Below are 18,745 nucleotides of genomic sequence, written 5' to 3'. Positions count from 1 at the left end.
TAGCAAGAAGACTGCCTTCTGTGAGCCGGGAAGCAGGCTCTGAATCTGCCAGCGCCTTGATCTTGGACTTCCAGCTTCCAGAACGGTGAGTAATGGATTTGCTGTTTATAAGGCATGCATCTATGGTATTTTGTTACCACAGCTCGAGGTCTATGACAGTCTCCAAAACCCAAACCCAGCAACCATATCCCTCTCACCCTTCCTCAGCCACGGCCGGGAACCGCCACGCCTGGGGAGGAGGGGATGGTGTCCCTGTCAGCCTTGCTCGGTGTGGTCCCACTGAGATGGGATGACCAGTGTGAACCACCCTGGGGGAAGGGTGGGAGGGGAAGGGACATCAGGCAGAGAACCCACCTTCGGAGTCTGCTCTCCTGGGAGGAGGTACCCTTTAAACCAAGCCCTGCTCCCACACTGGGTCACTGTCCCTGGGCAGCATTATACTGCCACTGTCGCTGTCACTGAAAAGGCTGGGCATGCTGGATGGGGAGCTCAGCGGCCACGTTGGCAGAGGTCCCGGGAGAAGCCAAGGAGAAAATGGCAGTGGGCGGTTTTTCACAGGGCTCAGAGGGAGCATGGGACCTGGAGGGAGTAGCATGGAAGGCTTCTCAGGGGAGGTGACCCTGAGTCTGACTCCAGGGATAAGCAAGCTCTGCAAGGAAGGACTGGCAGAAATCAGAGCAGCCTGGGGCGACATGAAGAAGATGGGTCCTTAAGGAGTTCCCATCTCAGGAGGATGTCCGATGGGCCTTGGACTTGCCGACTTGGAGCTGGCAGAGGGAGTTGGTACCAGCTGGTGTCCAGCGCTCTAATTGGCTTCCTGGAGGAGGCGGGTAGCAGGCTGAGCCAGACTCATCCGTGTGCCGAGATGATTTCCCCTAGCATCCACGGCTGCAGAGTCACAGCCAGAGCCATCACACAGGGTGTCTGTAGTCGAAATTCCCGCTTTCCTTCCCTGCCGCCCTCCCTGGGGAGAAGAGCCCGAGCTCCAAGGAGAGCAGGGACATTCTGTGGTTCCTGGGAATGTACTTGGCGCCTCCTGCGGGGCCTGGATGTAGCAGGCATCTGTGAACCCCTCGGGAATGAAAGCCACAGAGCTTCGGCTCGCCTTGTCCCCCTCTGCCCAGAATGCCCTTTCTCCATTGAACTGCATGGCTCCCTACTTAAATGTCCCCTCCCGAGGAAGGCTTCCGAACATGTCAAATGGTGTTATAGGGGTGCATTCCGAACAGAGCCAAATTCCGAATGGAGGAAATTCTGCTCACAGACCAACCCACCATATTCTTAAACAAGAAAAAAGAAACAAGACCAAAAAAAAAAAAAAAAAAAGGAAAAAAAGGCTGTCACAGGTTGAAATACAATGTATGGACCTGACTTAGCGTCTGATTCAAACAGATCAGCTGTGAAAAGAGGCTCGTGGAAGACTTCAGGAGAGGGGCTGCACACCTGTGTGAGCGTAGTTAGCCGCTGCCCATGCAGATACGATCAGATGGCAGATGTCATGGCATGAGTATTTTTACCGCAGTTAGAAAATTAAAAACAAAGAGACGTTCATGGACCTATTGGGAAATATGAACACTGACTGGATATTAGATGTCATTAAGGGAGTATTAATTTTGTTCAAGGATTTTATTTATTCATCTGAGAGATGGCACAAATGAGGGGAGGGGCAGAGAGAGGAGGGAGAAGCAGGCTTCCTGCTGAGCAGGGAGCCCAATGAGGGACTCAAACCCAGGACCCTGAGATGCTGACCTGAGCCAAAGGCAGATGCTTAACCCACTGAGCACCCTGGGCGCCCCGGGATTATGAGTTTTTAAAAGAAGATTTATATATTTATTTTAGAGAGAGAAAGAGAGAGAGATTGGGGGGGAGGGGCAGAGAGAGAGGGAGAGAGAAAATCTCCAGCAGACTGGCCGCTGAGCATGGAGTTTGACGGACTTGGGGCTCAGTCCTAGGACCCTGAGATCATGACCTGAGCTGAAATCAAGAGTTGGATGCTCAACCAACTGAGCCTCCCAGATGCCCCGTTTTTTTTTGTTTGTTTGTTTTTGTTTTTGTTTTAATGTAGGCTCCATGCCCAGTGTGGGGCTTGAACTCATGACCCATGTTCTACTGACAGAGCCAGTCAGGTGATTATTAATTTTTATTTATTAATTTTTATTTAATTTTAAGGGATTATTAATTTTTACTTAATTTTAATTTTAATTAATTTATTTAAAAATTTATTTAAAAACTTTTTTTACTTATTTATGACAGAGAGAGTGAGACAGGTAACACTGGCATGCAGGAGCTGGAGAGGGAGAAGCAGGCTCCCCACCGACCAGGGAGCCCGATGTGGGGCCTGATCCCAGGACTTTGGGATCATGACCTGAGCTGAAGGCAGATGCTCAAAGACTGAGCCACCAGGCGCTCCTTTATGGTTTTTTTTTACTATTTTTTTTAAGATTTATTTATTTATTTGACAGACAGAGATCACAAGTAGGCAGAGAGGCAGGCAGAGAGAGATGGGGAAGCAGACTCTCCACTGAGCAAAGAGCCGGATGCAGGGCTCGATCCCAAGACCCTGTGATCATGACCTGAGCTGAAGGCAGAGGCTTAACCCACTGAGCCACCCAGGTGCCCCCCCGCCCTTTTTTTTTTAAAGATTTTATTTATTTGACAGACAGAGATCACAAGTAGGCAGAGAGGCAGGCAGAGAGAGAGGAAGGGAAACAGGCTCCCCACTGAGCAGAGCCCGACACGGGGCTTGATCCCAGGATCCCGGGATCATGACCTGAGCCGAAGGCAGAGGCTTTAACCCACTGAGCCAACCAGGCGCCCTCCTTTTTTTTTTTTTTTTAATATTTTATGTATTTGCCAGAGAGAGCGAGAGAGTGTGAAAGTACAAGCGGGGGAGTGGCAGACTCACTGCTGAGCAGGGATCCCGATGTGGGACTCAATCTCAGGACCTTAGGATCATGACCTGAGCCGAAGGCAGACGCTGAATGACTGAGTCACCCAGGCATCCTGGGATAATTAATTTTTAAAGTGTGATATTGATGTGTTTCACTGAAGATTGCCTCTCAGAGATACAAGCAAACCTATTTACAGATGAAATGACAACCTGTCTGGGATTTGCTTTAAAATAATCCAGAAGGGAGGGTGTCTGGGTGGCATTTCCTGGAAGGCATTTTCTGGAAAAGGGACAAGGGAGGAGCAGGACTCGCTCCTCCTCAGAGCCCTCAGCTTGGTGCCCAGACACTGTCACCTGGGACGCTGAGATGAGCACCCTTCTGCGTCTGCTTGAAGGCCCTTCAGTTGGCACTGCCAGCTGCAAGGTAGGATCGCAGCAGGTGCTAGGCCTGGGGGGAGGGCGGTGCTGTGGACATCAGCATGGCGAGGGCACTGGACACCCCCGTCTGAATGCAGAAGAGGTGTTGAGCGGTCGTCATCGTGAATGACCTTCCCCACTGCCACCTGATGCCATTCCTGCCTCTTACCCTCACCAACCGACCGCAGGTCCCCAGGCTCTCAGGGGAAGAGGTCTCAGTCCTCCTGAAGCCGAAACAGGCCATGCAGCTCAGGACGAGAGCCCAGGGGTCAGACAGATCCAGGTTCGGCCTGGCTCTGCTCCTTTGCCAGCTCTGGAATGGCGGGCAAGTCCCCTCATTTGTCCTGCTGGGCCCGACCCCTCACCTGTGTAATGGGCCCAGTGTGAGGGTGACCCACAGTGGAGACAGGCCGGTGTCCTGTCTGTGCTCAGTTCTTAGCTTGCTGCCTGCCCCCAGGGGCCTTCAGTCCTGTCTGTGGAATCCGAGCCCTGCAGGGTGCTCGCCCAGCCCCTGGGGCTCCTGCCTCCTCGGGCCGCCCAGATGTGGGGTCTTTGGAGACCAAAGGCGCTGACAGGGCTGCTAGGGAGACGGGAAGTCCTGTGCCGCTGCCTCCTGTCAAGGCTGCTGCCGTGCCTGCCAGCAGACCAGATCCACTGAGTGGGTGGCCCAGGAAGGTCAGCTGATGCCTCCTTTGGGGGACGCAGAGAGGCGGTCCCATCACAGATGCTCTCCCACTCCAGCTCCCCATCCTTCTACCACACTTCGGGGGTGTGAGGGCTCTTCGGTCTCACCAGCTACCCAGCTGTAAGCGGGCAGTGGGGGGCGATGGCCAGATCTGCGGCGGGGGAGAGGGAGGGAGGTTGGACTGCGGGAGCTTCGGAGGCTGGACCGGACTGGCGAAGCAGCTGGGGTGCCCCGCAGGGCCCAGCCAGTGTCTTCTCTTCCCATCCACACCCTCACACACACCAGTTTCTCTTCGAGGAGGGAAGAGGCTGCTTCCTCTTTTGTCTTGGACCAGTTTGAGCTATACAGCTCTTACGGGTATCCAGAAAGATCACCCCATCCTGGACCCCAAGAAGGGCAGCTGGGAAGAGCAGGAGGCAGCCCGTTTCAGAGAGCAAACGGGACTAGAGACAAGGGTGTCAGGAACTGGGGACAGTGGCACCTTCGTCCCTGACCCCTTCACTCAATGTCATGATGGGGCTCAGCATCACACCTGGAGAAAGTTGCCACCAGCAGCTCCTGGGCACTGACCGCGCTCAAGGCTTCCTTGTTGTCTGGGCAGAGCCGCAGCAGCATCTGGCCTGGGGTTGGGGGAGATGGCGAGGGCGGGGGGGGGGGGGACACACTCTTCTCCCCACCACTCCCTGGAAACCCAGAGATGCCCACTGGGAGCTCCCAGCCCCACACACTCACAGTCCCTACGGTCCTGGCCGAGGCTGGGCAGACCCTCGGCAACCAAGAAGCGGGGATGAAGTCACCGGACAGTCGTGCCACTCGCAGCCACTGCGGCAGCGACCCCTGTGCGGGGAGCCATGTGCACTTTGGGGGCCGGGCGCACAGGAAGATACATCAAGAGGGCACTTGACAAACATTTATTGAGCACCTACGATGTGCCAGGCCCCAAGCAGGCTCCTAGGAAAACAAGGTCAACGCTGCCTGCTCCTTGCGAGAAAGGAGCTCACAGTCTAGTGGGCTGGCCATCGATCACATGAACAGCAGCGAAGGGGCATTGGACGTCACGATTTTACAGAGCACTTGAGACATTTTCTCAATTGTCAACACCCCACGCGACACAGCCACAGTGAGTTAAAAGCACATTGGCATCAGTGTAAACACAGTTACACGATTGCAAGGACGGAAAGACATCACCTGCGATGACTCACATTTGTTATTTCAAAGCCCAATGGGCAGCATTAGTTACTAGTTATTCCTTCCTGTTAGTGGGACGGAAGTTCTACCCATTTGCAGAAACGGGTGGAGACACAGGGGAGCTGCGGGGCCCACCTGTCACACACTGGGTAAGCCACCCCACACACGACGTCTACTGCCTGTTCTCCACCAGCCACGCCCATGCCTTTTAATCCCCACTAGGGCCCCACATCCTCTTGCTCCTTCTCCCAAGCTGGTCAGATGGGGAGACGGGACCACGTCCCAGGAAGCAAACCCACGGAGATCGCCCACACCTGGCCCACACCAGCTCAGAGAAGCACACAGCACGGTGTAGTGGGCTCATACCCAGATACTCCTGGAGTTAAAGAGGAGCTTTCTGGTTAATCTCAAAACCTGGCTGGGTCAGTGTGGTGGGCTCCCTTCTCCCCGGATGCACAGAATTTATCAGGAGACGTGAAGTCGCCCAGAGCAGGGACCGGACTACCCCAATGCTCCAAGTGCCTCTGGATTCTAAATGCGACAGTGGGGTCTGGGGTCTGACAGGGAGCTCCCCGTTCCCTTCTCACAATGAGAGAGAAACAAAATCCCACAGAGATCTGGGCTGTGACACTGGTTTAGAGGGTAAGGGGTCTGGTGAAGAAACCCAAAGTGGGCCACCTCTCGGTCCAGGGAACGGGGCAAAGGAGGGCATCTAATGAAGCCAAGGAGAGGGCGGCTTGGAACAGGGTGCCAGGTGCCCACCTCCTCATCCGGGGGCCAGGAACGGGAGGCAGGCCACCCCCTGCAGGCTGGCCACAAACATTTCAGCTTAGAAGGGTCAGCAACTAGGGTGGGCATGGCGTCCCCCCACAACGGTCTCTCTTGCACAGAGATGTAACAAGGGAGTCAGAAGGTCCAAAATGTTAAAGAAGAGGTGTTTGTGACCCCATTTCAAGGCCATGGGGAAGGGCCGAGGTGTCGCCCTGTGACTGGCACTGACTGGGCCCCGGTCCTCCAGCCAATGATGCCCTGCCGCCTGGCCCTGGTCTGCCTTCCCACCCCTGAAAGTCGCTGCGGGAGACTAGATATCCTGTTAGCAAATCCCTTCCCCCAATGATGGCCCAGACGGAACGCTCTTAATAAAAAAAAATAATTTATTGTCAACAAAGGAGATATATACAACAGGAAAATAGGTGAAAAGGAGGGAGTGAGTGAACAAAATCCCCAGGTGGGCTGCTCGGGCCTCCTGCAGGGATGGAGCGGGAAGAGGTAATGGAGGCCTCCTGGTTTAGGAGCCTGAACAGGTGGGGGAGGAGAGGCGTCCCCCGAGGTAGTGGGACTCAGTTCAAACCCCATCGTGACCACCTCTTGTGTAAGGCACTGTGCCAAGGGAGAATGGTGGGGGGTTAAGAGGGGGAAAGGAGGGGGGACAGAGAGGTCAGGGTCAGCGAAAGGGTGGGGGTAGGTGTTCTCCACAGGCCCAATGCCGTACCGCACGACAGCCCTGAGGCCGGCCTTGCCCATTTCAGGGCCTGGCCTTGCGCCTTGCCAGGGGTAGACACCTTCCATTGCCCCCAAGTAGCAGTAAATGCTGCCCCCCCGCCCCGTCCTCTCCTCCATCCTGCCTTGGCACCTGGTTTAAGTCTCTCCATCAGGTGGCCAAGCTGGGCAGCTCTGAGTGATAAGCCAAAGGGGGACCCTGCCTCCTCCCTCCCTCCCTCCCCGGGAAAGCGAGAGCCTACACACCACCCCCTGCCTCTGGCTGGCCCCCCACAGTGGTGCTGGAGTCTGACAGAACCGCCGGCCAGTTTGGGGTGTCACCTGCTCCCACACTCTTGGCGCCTTGTGGGTGCTTGGACCAGTCTTGCAGGAGGCTGACTGCCGGGGGCTCCTCCATCCGTACACGGATAACCTGCAGATCCAGTGTCCCACGGAGCCCCGGAGGGGGAGCTGGCCAGGGATGGGAGCAGAGAGCAGAAGTCAGGGCCCTCCGGACCCCCACTGCAAGGATGCCCCCCAAAGTCCTCTGCAAACTGCACCTCCACTCCCAGGCCTTCACTTCCACAGTCCAGGGCCTGGTATGAGGGGGGCCCAAGGCAGGAATACGCTCTCCTGGTTCATCTGAGGACCATGACCAACCAGAAGATGAGGTCACAGGCTCTCAGGCTAAGTCAGACACAGCCCGTGGGCTTCCTCCCCGACTTACTTTGGTGCACGGATGCTCAGTGTGTCTACTCGCCTTGGCTCCTCCCTTCAGCTCACTCTGCTTCATCTAAAACTTCCTGGGTGCCCTAGCCTGAGGGCTTCTGCTCTGTGTGGGCACGGGGTGGGTGTGGGGAACCCCCCACCCGAGTAAGATGCAGCTGTGCCCGCCATGGGGCTCACGGACAGATCCGGAGGCTAGGGCGAGAGCCCCGCATGGCCTGCCCTGGGTTAGCATCCCAGTTCTGCTCCGAGAGCTTCCCTGGGCTCTTCCCTCCCATCAGGACCCACGCCACGGGGATCAGACGTCTGCCTCAGCAGTGCGGAGCAGCTGCTCTGAAAAGGCAAAACTGGGCCTTAGAGGAGAGAGCAGACTCCCCATGGCTTTCAAGCAGCCACAAAAAATGTCCCCCACCACACGGGCACGTGCTGAAGTACTTCACATCGAAAAGCAAAACCGAACACGGCGACTGCGACTGTCGGGATGTCTGTTTTGAGAAGGATCCACTTGTGGCATTTGGCCTACACTGTCTTTAGAGACGCGGTCTAACAGATGGCTGGGAAACTGGGCACAGCTTTGCTCTACAGTTTGCTGACATTCCAAACTCCGTACCAGAGGCCATCGCCAAATTCTGCTCTGTATCTGGGTAAGTCGGTCTGTGTCTGACAACTCAAAGCTCCGTGAGGACAGGCTGGATCCCAAGTTTAACAGCAAGTCAGTGGGCACCCAGCCTGTGCCCAGCACGGCTCGGACCACTGGGGGGCCAGCAGCGCAGGGAGCAGACCACGTGGCCCTCCTGGAACTTCTGATCCCGCGGCGGGAGCGATACAATCAATGAACGCTAGATGCGATGTGCTCCGTTCGGACGGAAAAAGGGAAGCAAGATACACCAGGGAAGGGGACAGGCTAGGGTGGAGGGCCTCGTGGAGCGGGTAGGTGAGCAAAGATGTACAGAGAGAGTCCGCTACGCGGGTGGCCAGGGGAACAGCATTCCAGCCAGAAGGAAGGGTGAGCACGAATGCCCTGGGGGCCGCCTGCCTGCCGTTGTAGGAACAGCAGGCCTGTGCCTGTGCAGAGCAGGCGGGCTGGCTTAGGAGAGTCGGGATCCTGCGGTGAGCATCCCTGGTCGCCATGGACTCTGGCTTTTTATCGGGAGTGTGACAGCAACAGCAGGGACAGCATCTAACTCGGTTTGCACTGGGGACCCTGGCTACCGTAGGAGAGGAGACCAGAGTGGGCAAAGACCAGAAGCTGGGAGACCAGGGAGGAGGCCGTTAAGGAACCAGGCAAGAGATGGCTTGGACCAGGGTGGCCACAGCGGAGGGGGGTGACAGAGGAGGGTGAATTCGGAACCGATTTTGGAGGTGGAGCTAACACAATTTGCAAAGGGCTTGATGGAAACAGGAAGAGGATGATTCTGAGGGTTTAGCCTGAGCAAAGTGAGAAATGGAAAAGGGCAGAGGAGGCTGGGGAGGACGAGAGAGGCTGGGGGCGGGAGGTGGAGGGGGAGATTCGGTTTGGATAAGGCAGTTCCATCGATCTTCTGGACAACCACAGGCATGTCACCAGGGAAATCTGGGCGGGAGCTGGGAACACATGAACTTGGACTGGGTCCCTCTGGGAGTGAGGAAGGCCCTGCCCCAAGGTTGAGGCAGCCAATCCGTCACTTAACCACTCACTCACCGAACACGTAAGCAGCACCTGGACCCCATGCCAGGCTCTGGGGAGATCACAGGAAATGAAACAGATACATGTCCTGACCTGAAGCTACTTACACTCAAGAAAGAGGAGGAGAGAATCATCAGATCTGACTTGGGGAGCCGCGTGTGAAAGGACAGGCTGGGGAGACAGAACATCCGGTGAAGCTGGAGGGGGATCCGGCCAGTGGTCTGGGGAACCCCAAGATCAGAGCAGATCTGGGAAGGAGGGAGGGACGGTATCATGATTACGGTCACACTGGGGAAAGGCAAGCACTGAGAAGTGACCTCTGGATTTTCATTTTAGGCAAGTCATTGGTGACCTTGCCAAAAAAAGCAATTTTAGCATGAGATGGGAGGATGGGAATAGGACGGAAGTGGCTCCCAGAGAGAGGAGGGCCAGTTAGTGTGGAAAATGCTCCCCAGCCTCGCTGAAAAGGTTTGGGAACAAATGAAACAGTGGCTAGGGAGGGATGAGGGGTCAAGAAGGGAGAAATCACAGCTTTGCATAAGTTGCTGGGTGAGATCTGAAGGAGAGGGAAACACGGACTGTGGACAAAGAGGAGAGAGGGAGGGACAGAGCGGCCAACAGGGAGGGGATGGGCTCTAGCCAGGCATTGGGGGCCCGGGCTTCCCCAGCTGCAGCTTAGCCCCAGCAGCAGAGAGAAGGCTTGGAGGCTGGAGGGGGATGGGTACAGGTGGAAACACAGGCTGCCACTTACTAGGTGAGGGGCCCTGAGACAAGTGCCGTATCTCTTCGAGGCTATGTCGTCTTCTCCAAAATGGAAATCCTTACACTGTGTAACATGGTTGTGGGGATTTAAGGAGACGATGACAAGATGTTAATAGAGTTCAGCATGTGCGAAGAGTTCACGGACTTGGGGACTGCTCAAAGCAACGGAATTACATACTGGTTCTTTCTGGTAGCATGGAGGGCAGAGCTGAGAGTGGTGGGGAGGGGAGCATCAGGACAGTGAGGCCTGACGTGGGTTGGCCCTTTCAGAAAGCAGGCACGATCCGAGCCCCACGGCCGTGAAAGAGTAGGCCAGGAGGACTTATCAGTCCGGGACAAGCTGAGCCCCCTTAGCACTCCAAACCCAGGGCTGGCCCCCTCCGTGCTGGGGGCCCAAGCCCCTCTGCTTCTCCAGCTCCCGTCCCGTCCCCCATACTTGTGCGTGTATGCGTACAAGCACAAACCTTCTCCAGAGGATGGGCCTGGGTGCTTTTCTCTTGTTAAGTCTTGTTTCTGATCAGCAACTCTGAAAATGTCACTGCCACATGACAAGCGAGGGCAGCCACTATCCACCCTTCTTTCAGTAAATCTTTACGGAGGGCTTTCTTTGTGCCAGGCCCCACATCGGGTGCTGAGGATCCAACAGTCAACAAAACAAAGACCCTGTCCTTTGTGAAGCTCACACAGGCTCACACTCATGAGCACAGGCATGCACGCACACGCACACCTTTTCCCTTGGTCCAGCCTGGAAGCATACTGAGCCTGGTCGAGGCGTCCTAAGAGCCAGCTCTCTAGGTCTTACACAGACACTAGCAAGTCTAAGAGGCTCTTTTTCCTCATCATTTGTGAGTGGGGTCCTCAAGCCTCACCCTTCTCTCCTGGCTTGAACGCCTCCCCACCCTCACCCTGCAAGGCCCGTGGAAAGTTCCAGAAAGTCTTCTCTGCTTCACATTCCTATCCATCAGCTCAGCTGACCACACCACAGTGACCTTTCCCAACTTCTAAATCCTTGACTTTCAAGCTTTTTTAAAGTGACAGAATCTTTACTCAAAATCTTCCAAGAACTTCAATTCATAAAACAACTCAACGTGAAGACATTCTGGTTGAAGCCTCACATGGTTTCGAGAAATCTGTCCGAGCTCTGCGATCCTGAAACAGTCTGTGACCTCCACTCTGGGGCCTTTGCTCTGCACAGAACTATGGTGGCTGCGTCCCTACCTCTGACCTGTACCCCCAAAGAAACAGTTTCTTGGGGACAAAGACACTCTGTCCTCACTCATGTCATCTTCCAGAGTGCTTGCCTCAGGGCTGAGCTGCTGTGGGTTCCCTAGATCCTGCCACCCACCAAGAAAAACCCTCTCATGTCAATCAGATGGGGGAACCCAACGGCTTCAGACTCCACCCACACACCCCAAAGGAACCTGTGACCTTGGGGACTCCCTTCTCAGCTACTCACCACTCCAGGGAGGTGGAATTTGGGCACAGGGTATCCCGGGACTCAAAATGAAGGCTCCCTTTCGAGAATGAAATCAGAAGACCCATTAAACAGTGGGAACGGCGAGCCATTTAGAGCAGGGCTCCACCGCAGAGAATGAGGAGGCTCGGGGAACGCTCAAGTCCCAGCAGAGTGCACAGTCTCGGGGAGGCAGGACTGGAATGTGGCTCAAGCTGAAACTTGAGACAGTTAAAACCATGACCTATGTGAATGCCTGACGCCTGCCTCAAGACGAGGAAAAGCGGAGCCTGGTTTGGTAAAATATAATTGAGTGAGGGGTGCCTGGTGGCTCGGTCATTTAGTGTCTGCCTTCGGTTTGGGTCGTGATCCCGGGGTCCTGGGATAGAGCCCTGAGCCAGGCTCCCTGCTCAGCGGGAAGCCTGCTTCTCCTTCTCCCACTCCCCCTGCTGGTGTTCCCTCCCTCGCTGTCTCTCTCTCTCTGTCAAATAAATAAAATCTTAAAAAAAAAAAATACATTAAGCAAAAGTGCGCGTGCGCATAACATGCACACCCTGAGCTTTGCAGAAGGTCTCGAGGATACAAACTGGACTGTTAACAGCTCACAGCTGGGGAGTGGGGAGGGGAGGGCAGGGGGAGAGGCACATCTGCTTTTCTCTTTATGCAAAAAGCCCACCTTCTCTGAGAGCCCTGCTCTGGGGAGCCCCCGTCTTCTCTCGCGCTATCTTTCCCTGGGCTCTAACTCCAGATGCACATTTCAGACAGGCCCGGACAAGGTGCTGTGGGTCACTCGGTCACTCCTTCAAGAGCCATTTCCCGAGCCCAAGATGCCTGCCCCAGAGAGCTGAAGAAACCAGGCTCAGCCTCTGCCCTCCCAGAAAGCATTCTGGTCTAAACTGAATTCTGCCACGGCTTCACTCTGTGACTTTTGCCTAAAAATGTCCACGGCCTCATCCCCAGGATCTGTGACTGCGGTATGTCACACGGCAAGGAAGAATTAAGGCTACACGTGGAATTAATGTTGCTGATTAATCAGCCAACTTTAAACTGAATAGATGGTTCTGGATGATCTGGGCGGGATCCACGTACTCCCCAGTCCCAGTGGGGAAGAGGGAGGCAGAAGATCAGGCCGAACCTCAGAAGGACTCTCCTGGCGGCCACGGGCTTTGAAGACGGAAGGAGACCGAAAGCCAAGGACTGCACACACCTTCTAAGAAGCTGGCAGGACGGGCGCCTGGATGGCTCAGTTAGTTAAGCATCTGCCTTCGGCTCAGGTCATGCTCCCAGGGTCCTGGGATCGAGTCCCACATTGGGCTCCCTGCTCAGTGGGAAGCCTGCTTCTCCCTTTCCCTCTGCCTGACGCTTCCCCCTGCTTCTGCTCTGTCTCTGCCAAACAAAGTCTTTGCCCCCCGAGCCTCCAGAAAGGAACACGACCCTGCCGACACCCAGTTCTTAACTTAGTGAGGCCCGTTCCTGACCTCTGGAACTGAAAAGGAATAAAGCACGTTCTCATAAACCACGAGTAGGTTGTTACAGCGGCCACAGGAAACGAATACGAGGACCAAGGGAAGGAGGAACCAGCTCTGAGACTCAGCCTTCCCACTTCCATCTCCCCTGTGGAAAACAGACTTTCCTAAGGGCCTGATGAACCACGTATAGAAGTTTCTGGAAATCGGTTACACATGATACAAGCGCTTACTGCTATCATTAGACAAGTCACTGGACTGCTCTCTGCGCGGAGGTGCGTGTTGAGTTCCACATGGGTCCGTTCAGGGCCTTGCTCCAACAGGGTGAGCGGAGCACCACAGGCCCCGGGGGGGAGCAGCCTTAAGTGTGGTGTTGGGTGTCTGGCCTGGGGGAGCACTGGCCTAGCCCAACCTGACGATCACTTCCAGGACACTCCCAAGGAGCTAGTTCAGCTTTCTGGCCAGTCCTGTCATTCCAGTCTGCCTGTCCTTGGCCCGGTCCCTCAGGAGACCCGAGTGCTGACCACCTCGACACCCAGGGCCCTGCTACAGAGCGGTCTCGAGGAGGCCCGAGCCCCAGGACGCAGCCTGCCTGACCCTCCCCTGTCATCCCCTCTCGGGAGCTCACCTGGAGAGGGGCTTTCCGGCTGGGGAAGGCCTCCTTCTGCAGCTCTCCCCTCTTTGGGTGAGTCCTTGCTGTCTGAGGCCCTGAGCTGGGTGTGGGAGAAGAGCTGGAGGACGAAGCCCGGTGGGAAGCTGCCGTCGGTGAAGTGTCGGACCTCAGTGGGGGCTGCGAAAGTCTCTGTGGGTGAGTCGGGGGATGGGGGGTCTGGAAGGAGAGACAGGAAGGAACTGTGAGTCCGGGAGGTGGAGCGGTCTATCCTCACTGAAGCCAGAATCCAAAGGCCTAGACCATCTCCCTCCCCTGCTTGGCTCTTCCTCTTGGAGCGCTGCGGCCAGAGCCTATGTCCACACCTGCACGGGGCCCTCCTCTCACCTGGGTCGGGGTCCGGGTCCAGGTCCAAGTTTTTGGTCATGGGTCTGCCTCTTTTCTTTCTGACCGGCTCTTCCCCAGGGGGCTCCTTCCATCTCTGACCACGGGGCTTCCTACTTCCTGGCTCTGAGACAGGGGCGGCTGCAGAACGAGAAGACCCCAGACCTTTTAAAGGGTCCACACCTGAGCCCCGCAGCCGCTCTCCGCAGAGAACGCAGGTGCGTGCTCCCTCTCCCCGGCTCAGCCTGAAGGGCTTCCCCAAGACTGACCAGGAAGCTCGAGGGGGCGGAGGCCCCTGGGCCGGCTCCTTTTCGGGAGACACGGGTTTTCCTCGGAGTCGAGGAGAACGACGATCTCTGCCGGCATCCTGGCAGGGTCTGGCTCGGAGTCCGGGTCAGCTTCGACATCCTGGCCTGAGTCTGGACAGGGGGCACGCCCAGTAAGCTCCAAATGCTCTGCGGGGCCAACTCCCCCCCCACCCCCGCCAACCCCACGGTTCCAACTACCTGAGGTTGGTGAAGAAGGCTGCTCGGCTCTGACGTCCTGCAAAAGGGCCACTCCCTCACTCCAGGCCTCCAGGATGTTGCTTTTCTCCGAAAGGCTCAGGTCCAGGGTGTGAGGGTGCTGCTCCAGGATGTGTGTGCGCGCCGTGTCCGCCGAGGGGGCCCGGATCTCCGCCCCACACACCATGCACAGTGCCCGCCCACTGCCTCCTGGGCTGTTTCCCACCAGGAACTCCTGCTCCCAAGACACCTGCTGCTTGGGCTCCTCACAGCCTTCGCCACTTGCCTCCAGCAGGCTGGGCCTGGGCGGGGGCGTCTTCTCCTGCGGGGCCACTGCAGAGGGAGATGTGCAGGAGGCGTTAGCAGGAAAGGTACCTGTGGCCTAGAAGACCTACAACATGGTTCCCCAAACTTGGTGGAGTCTGGGGGGCGGAGGGAGGAACATTCCCACCCGAAGTCTTTCTCTCCCTTCCCCTGCTGCCCATGACACTGACCTTAACCTTATTAAAGACCATAACCTTATAAAACTTGCCCTGGGTGCCTCTGCATCCCGCTCTCTCCCTGCCTCTCTGCTCGCCGTCTGGGCTCCGACCACAGGTCCCTGGGCTTTTCCAACAGGCTGTTCTTGCAGGTCTTCAGCCTTGACACATCTGTCCAGACCACCCTGATGAGTCCGACGATTTCCTTTACTCCTGGGAAGCCTTCCTGACCTCCCACCCCTGGTGGCGGATTAGATCTACACCTGACATCCAGGCCGCACTGTGTCCTTTCTTGAGAACAAGAATGGTCCGTCTGATCTATTGTTCCTACAGGGCCTGGTACACAGGAGATGCACGGTGGGCCTTCTGTCCTCGAATGACGGGGCATGCCAGCTTCTCCACTCGGTCAGGCCCCTTCAATAGGCCACCACACCCCGTCAGAACCCCTTTCCCATCTCCCAGAGCATGCACAGGTGTAATCTTGCGCCCAAGGGTCTGCCTGGCATCTGCTTTGTGCGCATGGACCACAAGCTCGACAAAGAAGGCAGGCTGAGACCCACGTCAGCCTGTCTCTACGATTTCTCACGGCCACACCTTTTTCTCACCTGAGAAGATGGGATGAAATAAAATATGGGCGATCCTAACGCCTAGGGACTGTACAGGGAGGTGGCATTTGAAGTGGGTCTGAGAACTGGCCAGGATTCAGAAGATCCAGGTCCAAGGTTGGGCCGTACCCATCTCCCACATGACTGGGAACCTTGACCTCTTGGTTGCCATTGGGCTCTCTTTCCCACCATTCCTCCAAAACAGCTCTTGCCAAGGTCACCAATGCTAAACCCGGTGGTTAGTTCTTAAACTTCATCATTTGACTCATCACTTCTTCCAGCTTGATTTCTGTCCCTCAGCTTCCAGGCACCACCTCCTGTTGGTTCATCTCTTACTTCCCTGGGGCTCTCTTGGGGTCACGCATGCTGGCTCCTCTCCTCCCTTCCCAAGGCTCTCTCACTTCTTTCAGGGCATAGCTGAAGAACCATCCTCTCGAGACGGCCTTCTCGGCCCCCATGCAGGAAGCTGGGCACCCCATCACCCAACCCCCCCGCCATGTCGTCCCTAGCCCACACTGCCACCAGGTCTAACATGGTGTCACTTATGCAGTGTCTTCCCGCTGTATGACTTTTGATTGTCAACACCTGGACCCCCAGACTCTAGAACAGTGCCTGGCAGGTGGTGGCATGCAGAAAATCTCTGATGAGGGACTGACTGACTGCATCTCCAACCTGTAGTCGCCGGAGAGTGCTCTGTATCTCCTGTCTTGGACCCCTTCTGTCTACCTCCCTGCTCTGACAGTCTCTTCCCATTGCCTGCCTGCTGATGACTTCCTTATTTGTACCTCCGGCCAGACTCAAGGCATCTAAACGCACGTGTCTGATGCCTATCTGGCCATACCACTTGAATGTGTCACAGGCCTACATCTTAGCCTTCCTGTCTTTGCACATGGGAGGCCCGTCCTTCTCGGTGCTCAGGCCAAAGACTTTGAATTCGTCCTTTCTCCTCTTAACCCAAATCTTTCAAAAAGCTTCTGCTTTAAGACATGTGTACTTGCTATCCTCTCTGCCTAAAGTGCTTTCCCTCCCTCCCACTGTCCGCAAGGTTCATTCCCTCATGTCCTTTGGGTCTGTGCTCAAGATTCACATTAGAGAAGCCTTTCCCGACTGCTTGATTATTCCAAATAAAACACCCCCATTCTCTTTTCTCCTCCCTTTGCTCTGGTGTTCTCTGAACCACTTATGGGCACCTGACACCCTATGCATTTAATTATGTTTGTCTTGGGTCATTCATTTATATATTCCAGAAGGGGTGTTTCTTTCATATCTGCTCATAGTCATTAGCGTGCCCAGTCTTAAACTGCCTGGCTTACAGTAGGTGCCTAATAAAGACCTACTGAATGAATTAACTTCTCTGGACTTCTATTTCCTCATACCTGACAGTGGGGAACAGGGCCTCTCTTGCAGGGTTGTTGAGAGGATGAACTGAGACAGCTTGGCCTCCAGCCCTCAGTAAACACTAGCACAAGCAGGGAAAGAACCTCTGGTGGATGGCAAGCTCTGCGATAAAGGGTAGCTGCCTTTATTTCCCTGACTTGTTTTATAACCCTCCAGAATCCAAAAAAGGACGAGAGAGGCGGTGGGGGGGAGACAGCATGTGATGCTGAGGTTAAATAAATGGTCTTGCTCTCAACCTCTGTGGTGAACAATCCCCCCTACGGGAAGAGGTATTTGAGAATAAAAACTATATTTGCATTTCCATGAACATTTTTTGGGCATTTTCATGAGTATTAAGTTTCCGACTAAGATGGCCCTTTGTTTTCTAATGGTCTGCAAGATCCTGCGGACTAGAGAAATTGGTAAAGGGGGAGGGGAAATCAAGGGCTCCCAGGTTGCTCCTCGAATCCCTTCCCAAGGCCAATCTCCTTCCTGCGTGGCAGAGGGTACCCCTAGCAAGCGCTTCTCTTCCGAAACTGAGTGTGCTCTGTGCTATCCCATTCACCCCTGAAGCGCTTGAATCTGACACCTGTGGCTTACGCAAGTGGAAGGCCCGGGATGCAAGGGGAGTTGGGGGACAGGAAAGCTTTCTGCGTAGAGGGCCTGAAAATCCTCCTCTTGGCGGGCGGCATCCTCGGATCTCTCCGGACACCAGGCTGCGCGCCCGGCCTCGGCCCTGAAGGCCTTGCTGCCCCTCGGCCTAAAACACAGCCTGGCCCCTGCGCCGGCCTCTGGCTCCGCGGGGCGGGAGACCGCGGCCGCCGGTGTGGGGCCCGGGAGTGGGGGCGCTCGGGCACCGGAAGATCCGGAGCGCGCGGGGTGTGGATCGAAGGCTCCAGACCCCGGACGGGGGCGGGAGAGAGGGAATTCGGGGAGGCCCCAGATTCCAAACCCTGGAGGGGGCGGAGCGAGAGCGCGCCCGGGCCCCAGGCCGGAGGGGGAGGGGGCGCCCGGGTCCCAGGCCGGAGGGGGAGGGGGAGCCGGAGCCCCCCGACTGCGGAGGGGGAGGGGGCGCCCGGGCCCGGACCGTGACGCGGAAGTGGGGTCCCCTTCCATCCTCACCTCTGAGCATCGGCTCAGGCCGCGGAATTACGGCCACCACCATGGCCTCCTCCTCGTCCTCCCCTTCCTCGCATTTGAGCGTCACCTCGAAGCAGTCGAGCGCGGCCCCCTCGGCCTTCAGGGCCATGGTGCGGCCGGTGTGTGTGTGCGCGGGGGATATCGCGGTGACCGGACGCCGGAGGCCGGGCGCGCAGCCAGGGGCCGGCTCCCGCCCCGCGCCGCCCCCTCCCCGCCGCCCGCCGCTCACCGCCCGGCCTGCGACGGGCGCGTCCGGGCCTCCCCGAGACCGAGCGCGTCGGGACCCCGGGCGGGGAGGGCTCAATCCGGGGCCCCAGGCCCCCGCCGCTCCCTTTTATGGAGGCTCATTGTCGGCGCCCTCCCGGACGGCCCGCCGCGGGCCCGCCCCCGACCCCGCGCGGCCAATCGCGCGTGGCCCCGCCCCGGGCACGCGGCTCCGTTAGCCGCCCGGGGACCCGCAGGGCGGCGGGGAGGGCCGCGGGCTCCCAGGCGGCCTGCGGCGCGGAGGCGGGCGTTGCCGGCGGGTGGAGAGGACCCCGGACCCCGCGGGCTGGGGGGCGTCGTCCCTCGAGCTGCGGATCGGGCCCGTTGGCGGGCGTCGAGAGCGCTGCCAGGTGCCCTGGGGTTTTGTTGGGGGTCGCCTTTGCGTTCCCCAAACGAGCCTTCAGCCGCCAGAAGATGCCCCGGGCGGGAAAGGATCCGGCGGGGCAGCGAGAAGGGCCTTGGCGTGGGAATGGGGGAGACGGAATTCCTTCTGAATTTTGCCAGCTCTGTGACCTTGGGCACGTTATCTGTTTTCTTAGACGACCTCTTCCTTTCTCAGAAGACATTGTGGATGCTTCTGGACAAGGGGATGCGGAAGATGGAAGAGCCAAGTGTTGTGTGGGCACACGCAAACCACCCCCGATGGTTTTG

At 56.9% G+C, this 18,745-nt stretch overlaps 1 protein-coding gene across 4 annotated transcripts; it reads right to left on the bottom strand.

Moving 5' to 3' along the window:
* Nucleotides 1–6,316: 6,316 nt before the first annotated feature.
* On the bottom strand, nucleotides 6,317–18,130 carry SPINDOC (spindlin interactor and repressor of chromatin binding). Of its 4 annotated transcripts, XM_032879309.1 has the most exons (7): nucleotides 17,813–18,130; nucleotides 14,233–14,562; nucleotides 13,996–14,145; nucleotides 13,730–13,867; nucleotides 13,361–13,561; nucleotides 11,270–11,327; nucleotides 6,317–7,130 (listed from the first exon to the last, which is right to left on the bottom strand). In XM_032879309.1, the coding sequence occupies exons 1-7, from the start codon at nucleotides 17,937–17,939 to the stop codon at nucleotides 6,998–7,000; spliced, it is 1,137 nt and encodes a 378-aa protein (XP_032735200.1). In that variant the 5' UTR covers nucleotides 17,940–18,130; the 3' UTR covers nucleotides 6,317–6,997. The 4 variants fall into 4 exon arrangements, with proteins under 4 accessions (XP_032735200.1, XP_032735199.1, XP_032735202.1 ...); XM_032879308.1 differs by lacking the exon at nucleotides 11,270–11,327 and having other exon boundaries at nucleotides 17,813–18,127; XM_032879311.1 differs by lacking the exons at nucleotides 6,317–7,130; nucleotides 11,270–11,327 and adding an exon at nucleotides 8,295–9,877 and having other exon boundaries at nucleotides 17,813–18,125.
* Nucleotides 18,131–18,745: the final 615 nt, after the last annotated feature.

The sequence above is a fragment of the Lontra canadensis genome, unplaced genomic scaffold, assembly GCF_010015895.1.
Source record: "Lontra canadensis isolate GAN:19392208 unplaced genomic scaffold, GSC_riverotter_1.0 scaffold66, whole genome shotgun sequence".
Lineage (NCBI taxonomy): Eukaryota > Metazoa > Chordata > Mammalia > Carnivora > Mustelidae > Lontra > Lontra canadensis.
The sequence above is the reverse complement of the archived record's forward strand: the minus strand, read 5'-3'. Positions and strand labels throughout refer to the sequence as shown.